This window comes from Conger conger, chromosome 7 (assembly GCF_963514075.1).
Source record: "Conger conger chromosome 7, fConCon1.1, whole genome shotgun sequence".
Classification (NCBI taxonomy): domain Eukaryota; kingdom Metazoa; phylum Chordata; class Actinopteri; order Anguilliformes; family Congridae; genus Conger; species Conger conger.
This window is the reverse complement of record NC_083766.1, coordinates 45,864,822-45,888,634: the sequence shown is the minus strand read 5'-3', so window position 1 is coordinate 45,888,634 and position 23,813 is coordinate 45,864,822. Positions and strand designations below refer to the sequence as shown.

Sequence of the window (23,813 nt, the reverse complement as noted above, 5' to 3'; positions counted from 1 at the left end):
ATATTGAGCTATTATTACGAAATGACCATTTTACTATTAATCTGACATCGCAAAAGAAGAAAATCTGGTTTGCAGCAGCAGAAGACTTCTTATTTTCCAATGGAAATCACCTCACACCTTTTTTTACACATTATATACACTGAAGAAATATTATGACCACTCACAGATTATCTCGTAACAACGTCGCAGGTCAAGGTCTGGGATATATTAGACAGTAAGATAACAGTTGGTTCACATAGTCGATATGGCGGATGCAGGATAAATGGGCATGCGTAAAGACCTGAACGACTTTGACAAGGGCCAGAGCGTTATGTCCAGACGAATGGGTCGGAGCATATCCGAGACAGCAAAGCTTATGGGGTGTCACAACACAACCCTGGGTCCGGGCATTCATGAGGACCTCAATTTGACACGTGCCACCTACCTAAACATTGTTAGGGACCAGGTACACCCCTTCATGGCAACAGTATTCCCTGATGGCAGTGGCCTCTTTCAGAAGAATAATGCACCCTGCCACACTGCAAACATTGATTGGGGTTTTTCTTCACAGCTCTCACAATGATTCTGTCATCAACTGCAGTTGTTTTCCTTGGTCAACCTGTATGCCAGTGGTTTCATTCTTTTTCAGGACGTTCCAAGTTGTTGTACACACTATCCCCAATGCTTGTGCAATGGCTCTGTTCCCCTCTTTTCTAAGCTTCAAAATGGCTTGCTTTTCTCCCAATGACAGTTCTCTGGTCTTCATGTTAGTTTATCTTTTCTAACACAAATGCAGTCTTCACAGGCAAAACCCAAGTCTAAAACCAAGAGTAGACATTCAGAACTATTTATTGCTTAGCCAATCAATCTTACAGGACACAAATGGGAAACAAGATACACCTGTCAGTCACATGTTCCAATACTTTTACTCACATAAAAATTGGGTGGACTGATACAAAAGGTGATATATTCTCAGTTGTGTAACAAATCTAGATACAAATGCCAGGAAATAAAAGCTGAAATTTGAATCTGTCATCTCATGTACATGTTTTGGAGGGGACTGTATGGAACAGTCCACTGCACGAAAGCATAGTGCTAAAGGAACAGCTTTGGAGACATGGATCAATGCTGCTGCAGAGGTGAAGTCTTTTTCACAAACTTAACATCAATCTTCTTTCCCATTTTATTTTCCTACAGTGGGAGCAATAATTATTTGATCCCTTGCTGATTTTGTAGGTTTGCCCACTTACAAAGAATGGAACTGTGTAGAATTTTAATCATAGGTACATTTTAACATTGAGAGATGGAATATCACAAAATAATCGTATTTTTGCATGAAATAAGTATTTGATCCCCTACCAATCAGCAATAATTCTGGCTCCCACAGACCAGTTCGTTTTCCATTAAGAAGCACTCCTAATCTCAACTCATTACCCAAAACACCTGTGTCAACTCGTTACTGTAGCCTGTCCACACAATCAATCAGATTCCAACGTTTCCACCATGGACAAGACAAAGGAGCTGTCTAAGGACATCAGGGACAAAATTGTAGACCTGCACAAGTCTGGGATGGGCTACAAGAAAATAAGCAATGGAAGAAACACAAAGTCACCGCCAATCTCCCTTGGTCTGGGGCTCCACGCAAGATCTCGCCTCGTGGGATATCAATGATCATGAGAAAGGTCAGGGATCAGCCCAGGACTACACAGGAGGAGCTTGTTAATGACCTGAAGGCAGTTGGGACCACAGTCACGAAGAGAACCAGCAGTAACACACTACACCGTGAAGGATTAAAATCCTGCTGCGCGTGCAAGGTTCCTCTGCTGAAGCAATTTGGCATCAACTGGACTCGCCGTGTTTGGAGGAAGAGAAATGCTGAGTACAACGCCAAGAACACCATCCCCACTGTGAAGCATGGAGGTGGAAACCTTATGCTTTGGGGGTGTTTCTCAGCTAAGGGGACATGACAATGACCCAAAACATATGGCCAAGGCAACAAAGAAGTGGCTCAAAAATAAGTCCTATTGTTCTATGGATCAAATACTTATTTCATGTGAAAATATGATATAAAATTTATATGATGTTGTTATTGTGGATTATTTTGTGATATTCTGTCTCTCAATGTTAAAATGTACCTATGATTAAAATTCTACACAGTTCCATTCTTTGTAAGTGGGCAAACCTACAAAATCAGCAAGGGATCAAATAATTATTGCTCCCACTGTATGTATATTTTTTACTGCTGTGTTATGTGTCTATGTATGTATCTTTCTAAGGGGTTACCATCAACAAGGGTATTTGAAGGGGGTTTGGGTTTGTATCCAAATACTAATTCTGATACGCCGACTTTGTATACGTAAAAAACATTTGGTAACGAAAACACAAAAATATATTGCTGCTGAAGACAGACACGAGAGTTACCATTTAAAAAAAAATCTTCTTCCTTCACTTTTATCCAGTTTGGAATGCCCTCATATTCAGCAGCCACACTCATTGCTACAACCGCAATTATCAATTTGAGTGTGGACAAGCCCACGCTCCATAAGATGTCATCGAGTCACTGCTTCCAGAGGTGTGAAGCCCAGGGGTTAGAAAGTAACAGTCCTGCCCTATGTTTTTTCCACCCATTAACTCATCCAGCTGATTTCACTCATTAGATCTAGCACCTGGCTGAAGAATTGTGCAAATTAGCAAATCCAGGTGATTGAAACAAAATACTGGGAAGGACCTTTACTTTCTGAAACTGGATTTTCCACCTCCAGCCACGAGCTTGCACAGACACGAGGCAGAGGAAGACACTTCCTGTACATCTTGAGCAAGCAGACTGCCTGACTGACCAAAGGGGGCAACAGTGACTAATGTAATGCATCCCAGCCAACTGAGTCCATCCCTCCCCGAGTGACACCACACCCAATCACACTCCATGCTGCAGGGCTGCAGTTACAGTTGGCACTTGCGCGATTCGATGCCAGGCCATGGAGGCTATCCACACACTTTAGACTGTAGCCCAGTGGCTAAGGCACATGACTGAAACCAGGAAGGTTGGTGTTTGAAGCTACAACAAGATTCGCACAGCTGTTGGGCCCTTGAGCAAGGTCCTTAATCCTGCATTTCACCAGATCCCCTGCCCAGTCTAATCAACTGTAAGTCACTTTGGATAAAAGTGTCAGCTAAATTACCAGAATTAACAGAATCACCCAGCAGCCGCTACAGATAGACATACATGGGTTGGTTTCCATTGCGAAGCAGGGCCATGCTAAAACCTGCCCTTTATCATCATCAAAACAGCCAGATCGCAGCCTTTTTCCTTATTATTTTCCATACTTATTAATTCAACGCAGGTCAGCGGCCAGAAGAAATCCTCTCATGACTGTTCTCAAATAGCTTTCCAAACCCCTCCACCACGTCCCCCAGTCCCCCTTCACGCCTCTGGCAGTAAACTGAGACAGAAAATGAGATTCCGTCTCGGTGGAGCCGTGCTGCTCTAAATATCTTCAAACAGACTATTATTGACAGAGAAAATACTCGCAGTGCACTTTGTGTTTCCAAGGCTGAATATTTCACCTACACTGTTGCTGGCATCCATCATATTGATCATCTTCACTTTCTCTCCAGAACCCCAGAAAAAAAAGCTTCAACCTTTTGTTTAGGGAAATGGAAAAACAAAGCATTTCTTGGTGCTATGCTCCAAAATAAAAAGTTAGAATCCACCAAAGCAGATGCAATTTGTGCCTGTTCTTACTCTCATTTGTGGTACAGTAACTTGGAGTTACTATAGAGCTGACATAGCACATTAACTCTCTTATTCTTTTATTTTTATAAAAATGGTTCAGTTTTGTACCTTATTCACACAGGGGCACAGAGCACACTAAAACAGGAATCTGATCCTGGAGAACCACAAGATCTATTGTTTTGTTTTTTTCCAAACAATTTTAGCCAATTTGGATTTAACCCCTTAAGTAAAACTGCCGTTTTTCTTGGCACAAGCTTGAAATGACCCAAAATAAAATGGGTACTATTCTTGAATCCTTTTTACTACAGGCGTGATCCTGGTCTCTTCTGAAGGAAGATTTTCTGTTTTTGACTGGATACAGAATATTGTAGCTGTGGGTGGTGCACTTAGAAACACCAAGTGCACCACCGAAGCCAAGTCACAACACAGGACAAATCCCTTTCAAATTTGAGGGCAACATCACCAAAAATGAGCATTCTGCATTGCTTTTTCTAATCTATATCTAGGCAGTTTTCCAAAAAGAACATTTGGAGACTCCAAAAGATACATGGAAACTAAATTATATTATGGGTCTTACTTGGAAAATACTGCATTTTGCTTACTAAATTATATGACACTTCCCCCCACCTGTCGCCCTGCCCTCCGTCTCGACCTCCCTCTCCTTGCACTCTCCTCAGACAGTCGAGACGATCATACAAAATAAGTACAATAATCACAATAATAACATCTTGCATAGTAATATATTCATTGAGGTCCATTGATTGAAGTTTTTGTCAAATTCCCAACCTCCATCAACAGGTTGAACACAGTCCTCTATTTTACATGCTATGTACTATTGAAAAGCAGGATGGCTTCTTATTTATAAATATACTGAATAATGATAAAATACTTTGAGAATGTATTTAGATGCTCACCAAAATAAAATGTGGTCACGTCACTGAATGCTCTCTATTGTGTATTCAAAGGTGTTTTCACTATCTTCCTATATTCACAGACAAAATAATTGTTTTATTGTATTTTTGGTATAAAATCTGAAGAACTGTAATAGTCTCAGCATGTGTATTGAAAATTGTACAGTTTTGTTACACAGGTGAAAAAATGTGTTGTTTGAAAGCTTTAGCCTAACATACTATACACTGCTGGAAATGTAATGTCATTAGCTAAAATGCTTTTATCAGTTGTCACTTCAGTAACATGACAGTTTGTAAAAAATCGTTTTTTTGCTAGACATAATTTATACTTACAAACATGTATGGCGGTAATGTATTCACTATGCAACTGAATTACCAATACTGCCCAGAAGCTCATACGTGGGTTCATCATGTTCCAGAGAGCCTATAGAAAATGTAGATAATAGCATCCCTATGTACAAACACTTGTATAGGAGTATGCAATGGCCAAACAGACAACAATGATAATTCCTCCAGAGAAATTTTAAGTAAACAATGGACATTCTATCAACACTTCTCCAAGTTACCACGTTTTTACAATGAGAAACTAATATGCATTTGGTCTGCTGGACCCTTGCCATGAAAAGGACACTGACATTACCATATTTCTTGGAGTATGAGGATTTCCAAAATACAATTCCAAAAGGCGAGGTCCCCCCACACTTGTTTTACTACCCACAAAATAAGGAACTGTCGCTAAACCAATGGCATCTTGAAATACTGTAGGTTGTACAGATAGAACTGTGAGTTTTAACACTTTAAATTGGTATATCCTGTTACCATAGCGATGGAAAATTGAACCTGGAAATGGACTAAATGAAGAAGAAAAAGAAAAAGAAAAAGAAAAAAAAACCACAACAGCCCTGAATGGAAAATTTACCTACCACTGAATAATACCAAAAGTCAGCACACCCTGTGACCCAGTCCCCTGACCTAAACCAGTAGCACAATGTCATATTTTATATATCACATTGTATGGTACATGATCAATCAAGTGCAGAGTAACAATGAAAACCAGCATATACCAGCATAGGTTCCCCAGGACCTCCATGTTTTATAATGGCATACTCTTAGTACAAGACCTACCTCGGGGGTTGGTGAGCGTGGCCTCCACAGCCTTCCCTCCATCCCCACATCGAGTCTCATCGAAGGGGAGGCATTGGTCTCCGGTCCCAGCAACCAGCTCCAGATTCTTGGCCACATCCTTCACCACGTTCAGAGACTTCACCTTGAACACCTTTCTGCTGTTGGTGTCTGACAGGTAGACTGTCCCCATCACTGGACAGGCCGCCAGGTAGTACTTGTGTGCTGGACTGTTACTGGGGGTAGGGGTGAAACAAGGGACAGTCATAAGTCAAGAGGATGCTATTTAATTGGGGCATAGTCCGATTACTGCTGGTGGTTGATGGTTTTTGGATGGTTCCTCCTAAATATTGTTTAATCAAGATAGCTGTACACACATAGCAAAATGCTTTCACCAAAGACTCATACGCAGTTTCTGTCTGCAAGTGTAGCACATGGTTTCATCAAAAATGTCAGTTCAAATAATCAGTCGGGCTAATGACATCATCAAGACAAGAAGTCCTGAAAGAGATCAGACCTCCTTGCCCACCCTTGAAACAGTGGCTCGACATCTCTCAGAAGTAACCAGGTCACCTTTCAGAAGAGACTGCTTTTTGCTGCTAAATACCTCTTCACCTATTTTTATCTGAAAAGCACAGCTGACTCGAGAATATCTAGTAATTACACTTACTCTGGAAAAGCCAATTAATCTTTTTATTATGAGGTGCAGTTCATCTCAGAGAAAGAAAAGGTACATGTAAAACTTGCTATATCTGCCTGAAACACTTTACGCTTTCCTTAAATAAGGAGAATAAGATAATAAGGCACCCTATTAAGGCCTGGGGAGTCCTCAAGACAATCTTTCATTTAGGTTAGCAATGACAGAAACTAAACTAAGTCATAAAATAAATCAACTGATAATATCACATTGTGCACCAGGGCTACCCAAACCCTGTTCCTGGAGAACTACCATCCAGTAGATTTTCAATTAACCCTAATTTGGCACACCTGACTCTACATATTAACAGCTGGACCGAAATGTCTAAATGTTGTTGAATGTGGTGTGCTTTGTTAGAATTTAAAAGAAAACCTACAGGACAGTCAGTCTCCAGGAACAAGGGCAGCCATGTTCTAGAGATTTCACTCAGAACATCTGCAATGATAGAGGTTGGTAGGAGTGCACCTGCAAATTAACTGATATAAATTCAACATACAGTACAGCCACAGCCAGGAAGTTCGCAGCCACACATTAAACTGTGGCAGATTGTTTCAGAATTCAATAGGAATCAAGGCTCATGATTTGTAGTATCCGACACGGAATAGAAAATCAATACTTGGCAAATCGGTCAGAAAGCGAAATCGTCTGTGCACGAATATAAACGGCGGTGCACCCAAGCATTTAGAGGTCGCTGGCTGCATTCGAGCTATGGAAGAGAGACGGTAGAGGAGGTGAAGGGGGAGGGCAAACTTTGGCGGCGTTTCTAATAGTGGCTATCGTTTCATGCCGTAACTGCCATCAGTCAACCGCGCAGTCCTTGGGCAACCTTCAAGGATGAGCAAGCCGAGGAGACAGAGACAAAAACACTGTAGATGTTTGTTCTCTGACGTCTTTCGAAAACAAAGCCAAAACTTCTGAAGGAGTGTGGGCAGTACAGCACGGTGGTGCAGTGGCACTTTCAAGATGGCTTCAGTCAGAGGCCTGAGATAAGCCCCATCCATTTCTGCCAAATGTGATTATCGCTGTCGAACAACTTTCCAGAAAAAAGGAAGAAAAAAAATAAAATAAAAACAAAATAAACAAAGAGAGCTGGTGTGTATGCTGCAGGACTTGCATCTTCGTTGTGTGAGGATCTTATACTGGGTCCTACCAGTTCCACAGTGTCAAAAACTCCCACCCAGTGAGAAATCTAAAGGACAGGGGGCCAGACCAGTCCAGTCCAGTTCTATTGTGGCACATTTAATCATTTTTATTGACAAGAAAACCCCAGAGGCAAATCTACATAAAGTACAGGGGCAACTGACCAAAGGGGCTGTGGTGCAAATGGAATGTTTTGACTCCCCAAGCACCTGTCGAGTTCTTTCCAAAAACAGTCATTGGCCGAACTGTACACAATATGATGTCCAATCTTTGTCCCAAATAAAATCTATATGAATTTTGCACTTATTCATGCACAGAAAAGCCCATGCCATGCAATTTAACAAAATGTTTACAATTTTCTCTTTGTTCTTGAAAATATTTTCAAGCTTACATTTTGTTCTCAGCCAGCTCTAACACAATAATTCACTAAAATCTGAACATTAACATTAATATAGAAACTACTTATGAGCATAAGGCACATACAAATTGCAGTTCTTTTTGCGAAGATTTAGAGATCCACCACTCAACATTTCAGTTCAGTCGGTTTACAACTGCTAATTTTAATGGGTCATGGCCCTGATGTCTTCAAGAAAGCAAAATTACACTGTTTAAAGTATACTACTATACTACACATCCTTACAAGAAATATTTTAAGTGTAAACAGGGGTGATATGCCTGGTGAACAACTTCAAATCAAACCCAGAGGTTATGATATGCTGAACAGAGGATAATTGTTGGCAAAATAACTGGTCATCACTTACAGTCAATTAAAGCAGAGCTGTATATGCATGTCAAAAAAAGAAACGCTTCAGGTTTTATATGTAACGTTCCCATTCTGTGATTTTGAATTTGGTACTCGGCCAGAAGTGGTGAGTTGGCAAACAGTGCTGAGGGATTGCTTCAAACTGTCTGTGTTGTAGGTTTATAACAGACAGAGCATTTTAAATCTGCAAAGTGAGAATTGACAGGATAGCAATTGGTTCTGGCAGAGGACTTGGACTCGCTTCAATTCAGGAAATCGGTAGCTGAAAAAACTCCCTGGACCAGCTACTCAACAGGGACCAGAATTGGGTGGTCTGGTCTAGCAGAAAGGTCTGTCTGCAGGCTCAAAGAGAAAGTTATCCAGTCCATTGCTCCTTTTCGTGAAAGCACTACCATCTCTGTGTGATACTCAGAATGGCAAATGAATGATAAAAACTCTGACCTTCTGTGCATGGACTCCATCAATGCGCATTGCACTTGTGATACCTGGCTGTGTACTGGTACATCATGGGAATGACTGGGGGTGGGATGAGGGGGATGAGGGGCATATAAGAGTTCCGGCTTTTCCCGACTGCATAGTCTCTGTACAACATGGCATGACTTATGAAAAGTCAATGGGTGACGTCACATCCACTTTGTTCATATTTCTTCTACAGTCTATGGGCCCAGCCTTGGTGGTGAGTGACTTTATGGAAGTTTTCTGAAGCCATACCTCACCATAGCTTATGGTGGAAAATGGTCGGTAGCAGTTTACCACAGTGCTCAGACTCAGAGGTCCACTGCTGCTGTAGGTATTGTCAGGGTAGAGGAGACAGCCACTCTTCTCTACTCTGTCTGCAGAGACACATACCTCTTGTGGGCTCTCTGACCCCCTGATATGGAAATCAATCAGTCCAAGTAGACCACTGACATGTTATTTAAACTCTGGATACACTGTGCATTCCCCTGCCGCTGCGTTACGGGTCTGTGTCACGCATTGCAATTGAAAAGAGCTCAGGGGCATAGCTAAGGGCGGGACTGGCAGTTCGATCGCATCAGGGCCCGGGTGGGGAGGGTCCGTGCTGGAGTTTGAGCGTCGGCGACAAAAAGATGAGTTATATTGACAAACAAGTTGATATTTGCTCATGCTAAAAATACCTTTGATTTGCATAGCATATCTCCTCCACGGTTACAAAGCAATAAAGTTTTTTCGCTATTTTTTAGTTTGTCAGTAGCCCTCGAGCAAATGACGGACACGTTAATGTTGTATGAGGTGGACAAAATAAAAAAAGGTTGCTTCTATTATCTGTATATTTATCTGTTTGTAATTGTGCTTCACAAAGGTTTGTGGGAAACTATTTGTTTTTGACAGTCAATCATATGATTGGCCTGCTTTGAACTGGGTTTCATCTATGAAGTTTAGTGTCACGATTACCTTACTGTACATCAGCAAAAGTTTGAAAGTGATGCACAAAAAAAGTACAAAGGAGGAACTGTACAACGCAGCAAAACTACCAAAGGTAGATCCGCTTTTTTAACAAGCAACTGCCTTTGGCAATGTGTGCATTACCTTGATTCTCAATTTGACCATACAACTGCCACCAGAGCCACACTCGTTCTCAAAACTAAAAACTTATCAGGAACTGCTTAAGGAGCAGAATGTAGCAAGAGATACTAAGTGCGTTATCAATACTTTCAATTGAAAATCTTTTTTACTGCTAAGCCATTGTTAGTCAGAAAGAGTAATGTAATATTGTGATGTCTCCAATCTGTTAGTAACATTACTGCTAACTGTTAGGAGGACTGGATAGCGCTTATCCCAGTGGTTTATCTACTGTCTGTGGTTCTGAATGGCCGGAACATGTGTGCTGCAATTGTGCTTGTGGGTAATGTTATTGAAGGGGAGGGGCACCGGGGCACGATGGGTCTTACTTAACCACTGAAAGAGGCACTTTTTGATCTCCTCCATGAATATTTCTACTATGCTCCACACTCACAAAGCCCAAGAAATTATAGCTCCAGAGATGCTTTTGCTTTTCGTTACAATATTTTCTCCAGGTGTAAATAAATCACACTTTTGCCAAATATCTGTAGCTTTGTGCAATAATGGAAAAATCTATTTCACATTCAGCCATTTTAGTTATTTTAGTTAAGCCACAAACATTTTAGCAAAAAATTTAAAAAAGGGTGATTATCTTCTTAAAAACCTTAAATTGAAAAAAGGTTCAATTAAATTAAATGAATGAAATGTAATTCTTACCCATTTTCATTTGACATTTAAAACTGTGGTTCATGAACACACACACACACACACACACACATACACACAGAGCACAATACAGCCAGATGATTGGCTGTATTGTGGACAATGCCTCTTTCTGAGTCATAAATATATGTTTTTCAGAGTAAACTTTAGTAATAGGCAAGTATTTTACACACCGTTTCTCACCTAGACTTAATTTTCACAGTAATTTACACAAGAGCTGTATTAATTTACCACCATGAAAGAGTTACCACTGCTTTCATTGCCTTACCTATGCCTGAAATCTTTATTTCTGACAGAACAAGCCCACAAGCAGCCGGAAAAGAGAAAGAACACAGAGAGAGAAGTGTTAATGAGAGAATTAGTCATTAGTCATGATTTTTCAGGACCAACGGGATCTTATTATAGTCACTTTGAAGAATTCTTAAAGAAATGATCTTGCTATCTTGCTAAAATAATGTGTGAAAGGTGGTATATGTTAGTGGTGTTAAGAGGGCCATAGTGCCTGCTGTTTATTGATGGGTTACATGCATTAATTGAAGTGTGTTGATTGAAAGAAAACCAAGAATAAGAAAAAACAACAATAGACACTGGACCGCAACAAGACTGGCGTTTGGAATACCTGGTTGCACCCATTCCACCAAAACACATGTATAGATATTAATTTCTTAGAGAGTCAAGAAAAAAGTCAATGTACTGTATAAACACTATATACTAAAAGGCCAAGAGGCAGTGACTAAGCAAAACATGTTTTTCAGCTGTTTAGCAATGTGCTGTTAGTATAAATGTACTGTCAGTATTTATCCATAAATAAATAGACATTAATTAATGGATAAATACAGTAAAAATAAACGTTAAAAGTCCATTATTACCTTAGCTCAAGGACGCTGGTGACATTGCCAGTGGAGAAAATCCGGCGCACGTAGTTGAAGTCTCCCACATAGAGGCTGCCGTCGGGCCCACAGGCTAATGCCACGGGCGCTAGGAGCTTGTTGCCATCAGCGAGGCCGTTGCAGCTGGGGCAGGAAATGCTTCGCCGCCGGCCATTGCCCATGACGCTACCCACCACCGGGGGCTGCTGGGAAATGAAGATGTTCTCCCCATTACCTTTGTGTAGGATGCCTGCAGACGAGGAGGGAAAGACGTCAAGTGCTAATGGCCAAAACCCCAGAAAACCCCTGCCACATCAGGGCTCATCAGGCCTCACAATGAAACAATTTCATGTGCTTGAACGAAGGGATACGTTTTTACTGCGTTGTGTTACAAGTTGTATACTCAATAGCAGGCAGGTGCACTGATTCCAACAACATGGCCTTTATCTCACTCAGCTCTAACTTCAGAAAGATTTCCATAGATTTAGAAGTGAAAGAACGGTTGACAAAAGTGAAGTCATTAGCAGTAAACCTCCCACATCTTTTCATTAAACCAATCAAGTTACACTATAGCAGCCTCTGTTTCAAAGATTCCACACACTTGTGACCCTCAATCGCACCTGTTGATAGAAAATAATAAACTTGTGAAGCTTACTCTTCTTGTAAGCCTGCTCCGACAGAAGATGGTGGCCTTCTGAGTTGATTTTATGACCATTAAAATGGCTCACTGGCCTGAATCTAGCCTTCCAGTGTTCCCTTTTCTCCATTCACATTTATAAAACATTTTTTTTTTCAAAAACACAAAAATAGGCTGAGACAAATTAAATACCTTTAAAAAAAAAACAAAAAACAAAAAAATTCTCCAAAGACCTGAATTGTATTGGATATCTAGGGCAGATATCTGGCACTTGGCTACTGAAGCCATTTGGTTCAGCTCGGCTGAGCAGCCCAGAGGAACGCCCGTCTGGATGCTAGTCACGGTGACAGATCACGCCGCGAGCTTCTTGCGCATTTCTCCCATAACTACGGCTCATTTCCTCTGACGAGGCTCCTCCTGGCACTGTCTGGATGAGCCCGGAGAGCTCTGTACTCTCATGCCTCTCATACCGCTGCCGTTCGGAGCCAATTCACCGGCAATAAGAAAATTGACCCTTCTCACCCATCAGAAACAATGGCAATAAAGAAAAAAAGTGGCTTCTCCAAAGAAATGAGATCCGTCCCCAGTCAAGATATGACATGGGGCTGTCTGATCTAAGGCTGTAATTGGGACATGGCTAAGAGGGGTTCAACTCATTGGCACGCCAATAAACTGGAATCACCCTGGGTGCATGGACACAACCACTACGAATTACAGGAAGGGTAAGGAACAGGAAACATACATCACAGAGGCATAATTTAGAACATGTAATGCTTAATTAATAAGAGGCCAGTTTAGGAAGTGAAGTAATCACCTGCACCAAGTGCACCTGCCCACACATTAAGAGGTGTTATTTTGAATGTAAATTATTCCACTTTTCCCAGCACAGTATAGTTTGTGTGTGGGATAACTAATGCCCTGCACACAAACTGAAAAAGTTCAGGAAATCAATTGAAATTAGTTTAATAAAATGCAAAAAAGGCTATAATATACTATTAGGATTTTTTTTAGGTAACTTGTAACCTAAAGTATAGAAATTATAAACAAATCTTTCCTGTACTGGCTGAATTGCTATATACCTTTCACACTATTAAAACTCTATAAAAGTCTATAGATATAATATGTATAATATGACCATACATCTTTGTCCTGATTAAACTCACTATAGCGCCTCCCCCATCCTGCCCACATTTCTCAGACTGTCCATGATTTAAAAAAACTGCTTGACAGCCTTCAGGTGAGTTTGTCTGTGTAAGAGCTGTTTTTCTCGGTGTAAGAGCTGTGTGTGGTTGTCTCTGTGTAAGCACTGTGGTTGTTTGTCTATGTGTATCCTGTGCTTACCACTCTGGATGTTGAGGGCATGATGTTTGTCCAGTGCCCAGCCACCCAAATTGGACGCCACACTTTCATACGCCTGTAAGACTGCAGTCCTCTTCTCCCAGAGAATGAGGTCAGGGCATAATTCATACTCAAATCCAACTGAAACTGAGAGAAAGAGAGAGAGAGGTTTCACAGGTCAGCTTGAAGTATACAATCCCCACTCAATTCCCCATATGTATTTGAAAACATGCAAATAATATCACAAATAAATAAGTTTTTGTTACACAAACTGCATTAGCTGACATTGACAGATAAATGTAATAGACAGAGCAGGTAGCTAGCTTTCATGCAGCTTGAGACTGTCGCACACAGCTATTAGTGTTGTATATTTAGCTATATCGAACTGAATAAAACAGTCAGATATCCAATGTTGGGGATGGGAAATTGAAGATAAAGCTAGGCCTTTAAAAAATATTAACTGCAGCTTTTTTTACACACAGGTTTCCTGAGGAATGAAGGTGGTTGGTATCCACTGATGTGGGGGCTGTTTGGCAGTTCCCCACCAATGGTTAAGTAATTATCATTCTCATTATTACATTAGTAGGACTACAGTATATTATTATTACTATATTTACAGTAATTGTCAGCATTCATATCGAGGGAAACTTCTACAGCGCAAAGGGTAATATGATGTAACTTATGTGCGAAAGGGTTAAAGACAACCTAAAAAATTGAAGTTCGAGCAGCACTAGCTTACGCAACGAATCTTTCAAAGGAATTTTTGAGGGGCGGGGAGTCAATTTCATTGACATTAAATGAGGAGGGGGACGTGAAATGAGGATGCATGCTGCTGTGTGGAAAGGATATTAATTGGAGGGGAACAGAAAATCATAATTTGTCTTAGTTTTAGGCACCCTAGACTTTGTTTATTGTATTTATTTCTTTGTGTGTGTTAGTATAAAATAACACATTTCATATTTCCAAATGTTCATTTTCCATATATTTAATTTTACAGAGACATTTTTGTATTTAATTTAAAAAAGTAACATTACTGTAAGCAATTGACAACTTTTTACATAAAAACTTGATCAAGGTTGTCTGAGATCAGAAGCAAGGAGCCAACCAAAGTCTGCAGAAGAACTGTGGCAAGTTCTCCAACATCCTTGGAACAACCTCCCTGCCGATTGTCTTAGCCAACGCTGTCCTGCAGTTCTATATCTCAGAGAAGTGATGCAGTTTTAACACCGCAAAAAAGGCCAAAAAAAAAAAAAATGGTCACTAAAAATATTGATTTGATTCACTATTCTGCCAAATTACTAAAACGTAATGTAAAATGTATAGTATGTTTCTTTAGGACATTTCATTAAATTATTTTTGAAAGAATCTTATCTGTACAGAGTGAGATACAGGTGCCTAAGACTATTGCACAGTACTGTACATGCCCACTGATAGACGATGGGCTCCAGAATTATTGAAAAAGGGCTGCATATAAAATACAACATGGATAATTATCTATATTTTATGTTCAAACATACAAGAAAACTATATACACTGAGTGAGCACTTTATTAGGTATTTATTAGGGGCGGCCTGTAGCATAGTGGTTAAGGTAAATGACTGGGACACACAAGATCGGTGGCTCTAATCCCAGTATAGCCACAATAAGATCTACACAGCCGTTGGGCCCTTGAGCAAGGCCCTTAACCCTGCATTGCTCCAGGGGAGGATTGTCTCCTGCTTAGTCTAATCAACTGTACATCGCTCTGGATAAGAGCGTCTGCCAAATGCCAATAATGTAATGTAATGTAAATTACTTATTTTTTATACTGATTAAGTCTTCTGCTGCTGTAGTCTATCCACTTAAAGGTTTGACGCATTGTGTGTTGCTCTTCTGCATACCACTGTTGCATACCACTGTACGTTACTACATTCCTGTCAGGCTTCAACCAGTCTGGCCCTTCTCCTCTGACTTCTCTCATGAACAACACGTTTCTGCTCACTGGATGTTTTTTGTTTTTCGCACCATTCTCAGAAAACTCCAGAGACTGTTGTGTGTGGCAGCTTGTCTTTAAGAAGCTTATACTTTATTTAAAAAAAACACATCCCCACATTATTGAACTGTTGATCTCAGAGTCAGTGTTCATATAGATTTAGTCTGTCTGCTAACCAATGTATAACCACAAATGGATTAAAAGGGCATTCTTTACAATGTCCACACAGTAATACACAACCCAGCATGAAATGCAATTTCAGGGGAAGCAGACTGTGGGAAAAACAAATTATGAGCTTTGTATGAATGCTTTGTATCTAAACAAATTGACATGCATCAATGTATTTTTAAATACTTTCTTCTGAGGATCACCCTTCTTGAGCAAAAATGTAAATCTTGCGAAGGACTAATTAGGTTCTGAAATGTTGCCAATTGGAGATGTTTTCTCTTTTTTCCTCACTTGTTCAAAACCAAATAACCATTAACAAGCTCTCTTTGGAAAACTAAAGCAAAGAGCAACGTCATTTTAAAAACCTCGAGTGGCAAAACGTCTCATGACTCACTGAAGGCCTCGCTTAGTCCATAAACCTTCTGGCTGTACACATCGGTCTTGTCCCAGACAAAGTGGTAGGAGAGATTGGGCGTGGCAGGAAACCACTTCCTGTGGAGACGTCCCTCCACCGTAACTGTTAGGTGCACCTTCATCAGGTTAAAGGGGATGGTGGCGTGCGTTAGCGCCACCCGCAGGATGGACTTGTACCCTGCGGTGCGGCTGCTCAGATGGGAGAGCTTCATGTCTGTCCCAGGGATACGGACCTCCTTCTGGAGAGCCTGGAGGAGGGAGATGCCAACAACCTGTTACATTCCTGAAGAACTGGCTGCTAAGAGGCTTTCACATGATCAGCATCAAAATACTCAATATGGCGTCAAGCCATTAAATTGCTATGGAGTGTTTATGCCTGATTTGGCAGCAATGCTAAGGCTGTGTGCAGCTCAAAATAAATCCAAGATGAGAGCCGTCAGAGTTCAAATCGTTTAAACTTCACATCACAGCTTTGTATTAAGCAGGTTGATATACCGCTACTGGCAATATAGAGCCCAGGGCCAAGCTTTGTGGCTGAGTTAGCCCGATTAGTTTGTTGAAATTTTGGGTTTGAAGCAAAGCAAGTTCCAAATTTTGCCTTATATAACTGCAGACAACCCACAACCCTATTGTTATGCTATTAGTTTTGCTCAGGGGCATGAGCTCATTGTGGCGAGATGATTGGCAAAAAAGCCAATTAGCGACCAAATTAAAACTACAAATAAAACTCATCGTGTAGACTCATCGTGTTCCAAACACGTTAGCAAGTTAGAACACAATGTTCCGAAGATTGAGTTTGATTCTTCCCATGTGTAGTCACTGTCTCACTTGGAATTAGACACTTGACATTTGATTCTTTTCATGTGAAAGCAGATTTACATTAACATACATTCACCTGATACTCTCATAATTGTTGTAAACCCTGTTAATGGCCTGTTAATCTCTGACTGATATAATCTCTCAGACAATGACCTGTAATAATTAACTCAAACAACTGTTGTAATCCAGCACAATATCCTGTTACACACAACAGCCTGTCGGTTTTATGATAAGTGTGTAGTTAACTCCTATTTAAATTCTACACCACCCTGGTAAAGGCCAATCCTCCCTGGAGCAATGTGGGGTTAAGGACCTTATTGTGGCCCCACATCTTATTGTGATGGCACTGGGACTTGAATTTACAAAACCAACTACGTCTTTTGTACAACAGTTTACATATTAGCCAGTATTACATGGAAGTATGCAAGAAGATGGTGGTGCCTGCAAAACCTTTCACACACTACTATGTACAGTGCTATTTAGACTCTCGTCATTTATTTTAACTGGCAGGAAGGCCAAATGCAGCTTTGGCCCGTTGAGAAACAGCATAAATGTATTATCCATATATCTGACAAAATAAATAAGAGTTTTGAATATCATATGTATGGTATATAGTACTTATTTTACATATAGCTGGTGAATAAAGACTTACATATATGTCCCATTTTTAGAAACAGCCTGGCCCACATGCAAAAAAAAAGGAGCTGAAGAACTTGCAACTTGATGCCAGCCATTTCACTATAAATCCAGGACATGAAAGCCAGATCATAAACAACAACCACGGCTCTCTGAGGAACACTTTCCCTGCAAATATAATAAAAAACCTCTCTCATCCCCAACAGACTTCTTGCTTCAATTGCAGCAAACTTGCAGCAAAAGTCTTGCGCAGTAGGTGGGTAACACGGGTCATTCCCACAAAATAAACCTTTAATCTCTGTGCTCGGGCAGGTGTGGGGGGGCACACACACACTCCTCCCAAAATGCTGCACCTGATGATCCACAAATCCAAAGGTCTTATAGGCTATCCCTGACTGACCTATTTCCACTGGCCTGGGTCACATGGTCATGGTGTACCAATTAGGGAGAGCGCTAGTTCGATTACTGCACCGCTGGTCACTGTGGTCTTGGTGGTTATCATGCAATTGACTCTAAAAACTCCCTATTTGCACTCAAATTGCCCTTAATTGGTCAGTATTAACCACCTGTTTAAGTGTTTAAGCCACAAGGGGGTAAAAAAAATCTTGTTATTAATAGACTGCACCAAACATTAACTTATTGGGAGGACATTAATCTTGTAAAACTGAGTAGAAAACATAATTATTAGACAGAGACAAGAACACGATGAGAAAAACAATCACTCTGAAAGCCAGGCTATCAAACTACCAAAGCCCCAAATATTGAGGGCGATTCTTCCTTTCTCTTTCTAAGACATAAATCTGTCCTTATTTCTCTTATAGTTTGCTGCTCGATTTCCTCACCCATACATATTTTATGCCGCAACAGCAGAAAGCCAGAAGGGCAGTGTGCTTTTCGCAAGATTCCGGAAAAGGGGGTGGGGGGGGGTCACCTGGATTTCGGGGACAACGGCTCCTCGCTCAGAGCAGGTTCCAGCAAATGCAGTGAGGGGAGCAGGGACAACCACAGGGGTGGGGCGTGAGAAACTGCTAATATCACAGCTGGGTATGTTGTTTTCCTCGTGCCGCATGACGACGGTGTCCATCACAAAGAAGCGTCCCCACGGCAACCAGACAGTGTGCTCCTGGGTTATGAAGGGAGCGCGCTCGAACCGCAGGCCGATGGCCACGCCCCCGTTGGTCACCAGGTCAAAACTGAGGTAGAAAGTGAAAGCACAGAGAAATAAAGTTAAACTTGAAAACAAACTCCATATCCACTTTATAAATACAGTAAGAACCATAATGTTTGGGACAAAACATTTTTTTTCTTGACTTGGCTCTGTACTCCACAATTATAGATTTGTAATCAAGCAAAATGCTAACATGTGGTTAAAGGGCATACTCTCAGCTTTTATTAAAGGGCATTTATACATTTTGATTTCAGCATGGATAAATTACAGCATTTTTTATACATAGTTCTCCCATTTAAAGGGAACATATTGTTTGGGTCATATTAGTGTTATGTAACTTTGACTTTGCAATGAGTGCTTGAAGCCTGTGACCCAGAAACATCAACAGGTGCTGAGCATGTTCTCTGGTGATACTTGGCTTTGAAAAACTCATTTGTTGCCTTAGCAGTACAGTATGCTTGGGATCATTGTCTTACTGTAGTTCAGTCAGATAACTCACAATGAATTAAGCAATATTTATTGAGGTTTAATATAAATGTAAACATTGGCATCAAGGCTCTGCCTCTCATCACTCCCTGTTGTAAGCCAGCCGAAACAGGGAGTGACTACAACCCCACTGGATCTTGGGTAGTTGCTTTTGGCCTTTTGGTACTCATTGACATATCCACACCTGCCTCCTGAACAGTGGTTTTAATGATGCTCTAAACAATTGGTTTTTGGAAGCCTGAGGTATGTCTCTGATGGTGTTTTCTCAGTCTCATTGTGGCTTCCTTGACTTTCATCAGCACAATTCTGGGATTAATGTTGAGTACTATACAGTAACAGACTCCAGATGTAATCAGAACACAACTGACTCATCAAAAACACCTGTGAAGGCTTTTGTCCCAAACATTATGGTGCCCTGAAATGACTATGTATAAAAAGTGCTGTAATTTCTACACAGTGAAACCAAAATGTATAAAATTACCTGTTAATGAAAACCGAGATTAAAACAAAAATTGTGGAGTACAGCACCAAATAAAGAAAAAATATGTCTGTCTCAAACATTGTCCACTGTATATGTTCACTGACTCAAGGCCAGTATTTGTCAGGGCAAACAGAAAATAAATATGATTCAAACAGATTAGTTACATTATAAAAAAAGGTTTCATTTTTAAAGTACTTGATGCAGATAAAATGCACACTGCACTGTAATATATTACCAAACTGGACAATTAAGTAAACTCAGCATACAGGGTGAGGGAATGAGAGAGGAAAAACAAATTAAGAAAATAAAGCGCAGGGCAAAAAAAGGACTCTGGACTGAGAAGTAGGCCTATGGCAGGATTTTTTTTCCTTCTTGCAGACGGGGGATTTAATTTGTGTACTGCTGAGTGCAGTCGCCTCAGATTGCATCCGGAGAGAAATAGCGGCTGACAGGGCTCTGAGAAATGCAACGGAGGCGAGGCGGCGAGACGTCAAGGCTAAGTCCAAACGCAGTAAAGGGGCTGTAGAGCCGCGCACTTTCCATTAGCATGAGAGTGCTGTAATATAATTATCCTGGGGAGATACGAGAGGCTGTCTGTTTCAAAGTGTCCCTGGTCCCCCCACAAGAGGATGCGCCTCGTCGTTATTCATTATTAATTTACCACACTTATTTCAATCTTGTGTGCTCACATACTGTCTGTGTATCCTTAATTGTGGAACTGAGGTCGGTGCAACAAATAATTGACAACACACAATATGTATTCTACCTGTACCACTGAGCTACCTAGTTACAGAGCATCCAAACACTTGTACATTATAACTTGGTTTAACTGTATTACACCACAATCACTGCCAAATGTGTTCTGTGAATTTGGTAATTGTCAATATCTTGTTTACAAGTTCCAATTGTATGATCATACTGATTGTTGTTCTTTAATTCTGATTTTACTGTGTAAAGTAATTTGAGCATATGGGAAATTTATTAAATAAATAATATAAATTTCATAATTAAAATATTACATATATTATTATCATTATTATTAGTTGTTTTGATGTATTATTATTCTTCTTATTATTCTTATTATTATTCATTTTCATATTCACATTCATATTCTTATTCTTCTTCTTCTTCTTACTATAATGTCCTCTGGTTCCCATTCATTTCATTGACTGTAGGGGCCGTGTCTCTATCAAAGCGTGCTGCACTTGTGGCATGTAATTAATGGCAGAATATGTGTGGGTCCCTGAGCAGAGACGGCTGGTCTCTGTAGGGGACCAGATGCCCACCCCCACATCTTACAGTTAAGGACAAATGGACAGTAACCGGGAGCTGGTGTCATGGTGATCCACTAGTGGTGATGGCGATATCGTTCCCCACACGGTGCTATAAAAAGCTGTTCGCTACCTCAGGCACTGCGTCCTGAATGGTCGAGGCGGTGCGCTGAGACCCATTCTACCCTTCATTGCGTGTCCTCACCCAGAAATGCAAGAACCACAGTGGAGGTGGAGTCAGTGGCCAAGTGTGGCATTCATTACATTACATTAAATTATATTTAGCCATATCTAATTGAGTTTCTGTTGTATTGTATTTGTATTGGTACTGTGTTCCTTCCTGACTTGGCTTATTTACCATATGTACTGGAAATAATGTTCATGGCTGTACAACTGTTTCTTTGTAAATTTGTACAGTGGGGTGCAAAGATTTAGGCACCCCTGGTTTAAATGTCTGTTACATTGAATCTGTATGTGATTGAAAGCAAATCTGAACTGTAAGTGGTAGAGTTAAACATGAGACCTTTCTGCAATTTAAAAAAATGTGTTTTACTGTTTATAAATGATAGAAAAAGGGCCATGTGCAAATGTTTGGGAACCCTTTTGGATTATTATTTGCTATTATTTAAAAAAAAAGAAAAAAAAGAGTAGCACACAGAGGTCTAGCTGTTCACAGAAAAAAAAAATACTACATACTTTAAACATCTAAGACCAATCTGGCAGAGTTGCCAGAAAGAACAACCCCAAAACAACCCCAATTCTAGAGGCTAATGTTCAAAAGGTCAGTCGACATTGAAGTTGAAGGGTGGTTGGGTATTTCAGCAAGACAATGATCCAAAGCATACCTCAAAATCAATCATGAAGTATGTGTTGAGCAAGGTCCTTTTAAGTTGCTTTAACTGGTCTCATATCCAATGAGTTTACACTGGACATTTTACGATGTAGTTTTACATATAGCATAAGCGATCATTAAGGCCATTAAAAGTTCTGCATTAGGCAAGAGACGATGCACAGGCAGCCAGCGGAGGCAGAGGGATGGGCGTGACATGCTTGCAATGAGGCTGATTAAAGGTAGGATGAGCAGCAGCATTGTGGATGAGATCAAGGGCCAAGGGGATCAGCAACAGGATCACTCCAACAAAATGGCCTGTGCTCAGGGGTAGACCTTGGCCAGCCCCCCTGCCCCACCCAACCCCATGCTGCACCACCCCGGTCAGAGATTGTTAAACTGCGGTGGATCAATGAGTTCTTCGTGGGAGGCTTTCAATCACTCTCCAGTTCTGGCTTCTTTTCTCTCTCTCTCCTTTTTGACTTTTGAGAAGGCTTTTTGGGGATAGTCAGAAAGCAATTTTCAGCACGGGAGCTTCTACTCTTCTCGTACAGCATGAATCACATTGTAAAAAAAGAGCACCCCCCCCTCTCCCCGCTCCCCCTCGCTTTTAAGTGCGTGAACAGGTGCGTTTGTGATTTCACACTGTGCTGAGTCTGTTTACAGCAATTCAGGGAGGGGGGGAATGGGGGGTGGGTGGAGGAGATGAGGGTGTTTACAGGAGGAATGGGGAGATGGAGCTGTGTTTACAGCTGGGAGGGACAGAGGGAGATAGAGAGGGATGAGGGAGGGAGGGGGAGAGGGAGTGAGAACAATATTTCTTAAAATATATTGCTTATATTATCTGAAAATGGTAATAATTTGTACATTTGTCTATGGGTTGTGAAGACTTTCAGGATATCTTACTCTGGTCTTTGATACATTTTATTTCAATATGTTGCAGTATACTCCATTTAGTAAAGTGGTGGGGAGGGATGATAGTGATCGAGGGCTTACCTGCCATCCTGTCGGGTGATGGTGTATCCATATGTGGGCTTGTTGATGAAGCTGACGTTTACTCCTACAAGGGGGGTCCCATCCGAGGTGACCGCTTGCCCACGTATCACACATGCGTGGCTGCAGGGGGAACGCGTATGCTCAGGTGAGGGGGTGAACAGACCTGGATCAAATACCTATTTGTTTTGGGTTCAAATACTTATCTTGCCTGGAGCAATTGAGCTTAACAAGAGGACCAGAAGTCAGTGTTTGAGAGAATGTCATCAGTTCCAATACACCAGACAAGCTCAGTAAAGTGTAGAAAAATATTTGGCTTCCAAAAAAGTATGTATTTGACTGGCATGGAAATCATCTGAGGGGAGGGGGGCTGTTTCTACCAGTTGGTCTGGTTGTTTCTGATATTCAAGAGCTATTTCTAATTTCAAATTAAAGCACATCATGCATGCCTTCTTCAAGGAAACAATAAATAAAAGAACCAGAAAACAATAACCTTCAGCTGCTTTTCAACAGAACAATAGGCTGAATTTGAACAGCCCTTCAAAAAAAGGTTACAAAGGCTTCAATTCAGACACCATAATGTTGTTGAATAAGCTTCTGTTTCAAACAAAAGCAAACTGTTGTAATGTGGCAAATTAATCTTCTGGGCCAGAGCTAGGCAATTCATTGAAAATGAATTGATATTCACAATAGGTGTCCCTAACCGACCTAATTTTGTTGGTATGTTCGATAAAAGCCTTTCTTAAATTATTTTTGATAAAACTGTTGGGCAAATTGCACCATTGTGAACCATCCATTTAAACTACAATACCCAATGGGCTATTTTGTAATGCCCAGTCACATGTTTATGCCTCGTCTAGCCTTTGAAATTCATAACTGAAGCTGTGAGCTCATGAGCTTAACTGACGAGTGCAAATGAGACACAACTGTACCATAACGCCATGATTCTTCTGACACACATCCGATTAGCAGCAGTGGCTGACATCTTAGTGACAGTTAGCTAGCTATATAGCAGGAAAACGTATACAAATTTGTGGTGAACAAATGTTGGTATAGCCTTATTTATATAAAATAAAGTAACTTAAATAAATCTATTTAAGTAAAAAGGGAAAATGCTTAGCAGTTTGCATAGTAATAGAAAAC

General features: G+C 40.7%; 1 protein-coding gene across 8 annotated transcripts in view; it reads right to left on the bottom strand.

Moving 5' to 3' along the window:
- Positions 1–23,813, bottom strand: part of LOC133132631 (teneurin-4-like) — a 208,475-nt gene that overhangs the window by 61,076 nt on the left and 123,586 nt on the right. For 7 of the 8 annotated variants that reach the window (XM_061248188.1, XM_061248187.1, XM_061248181.1 and 4 more), the window contains 7 exons: positions 22,674–22,793; positions 18,374–18,635; positions 15,968–16,235; positions 13,437–13,580; positions 11,459–11,708; positions 10,858–10,878; positions 5,749–5,981 (listed from right to left, as the gene is read on the bottom strand). In XM_061248188.1, the coding sequence (XP_061104172.1) occupies positions 5,749–5,981; positions 10,858–10,878; positions 11,459–11,708; positions 13,437–13,580; positions 15,968–16,235; positions 18,374–18,635; positions 22,674–22,793 (1,298 nt within the window). The remainder of the gene's footprint in view (positions 1–5,748; positions 5,982–10,857; positions 10,879–11,458; positions 11,709–13,436; positions 13,581–15,967; positions 16,236–18,373; positions 18,636–22,673; positions 22,794–23,813) is intronic. The other variant, XM_061248185.1, reaches the window with a different exon arrangement.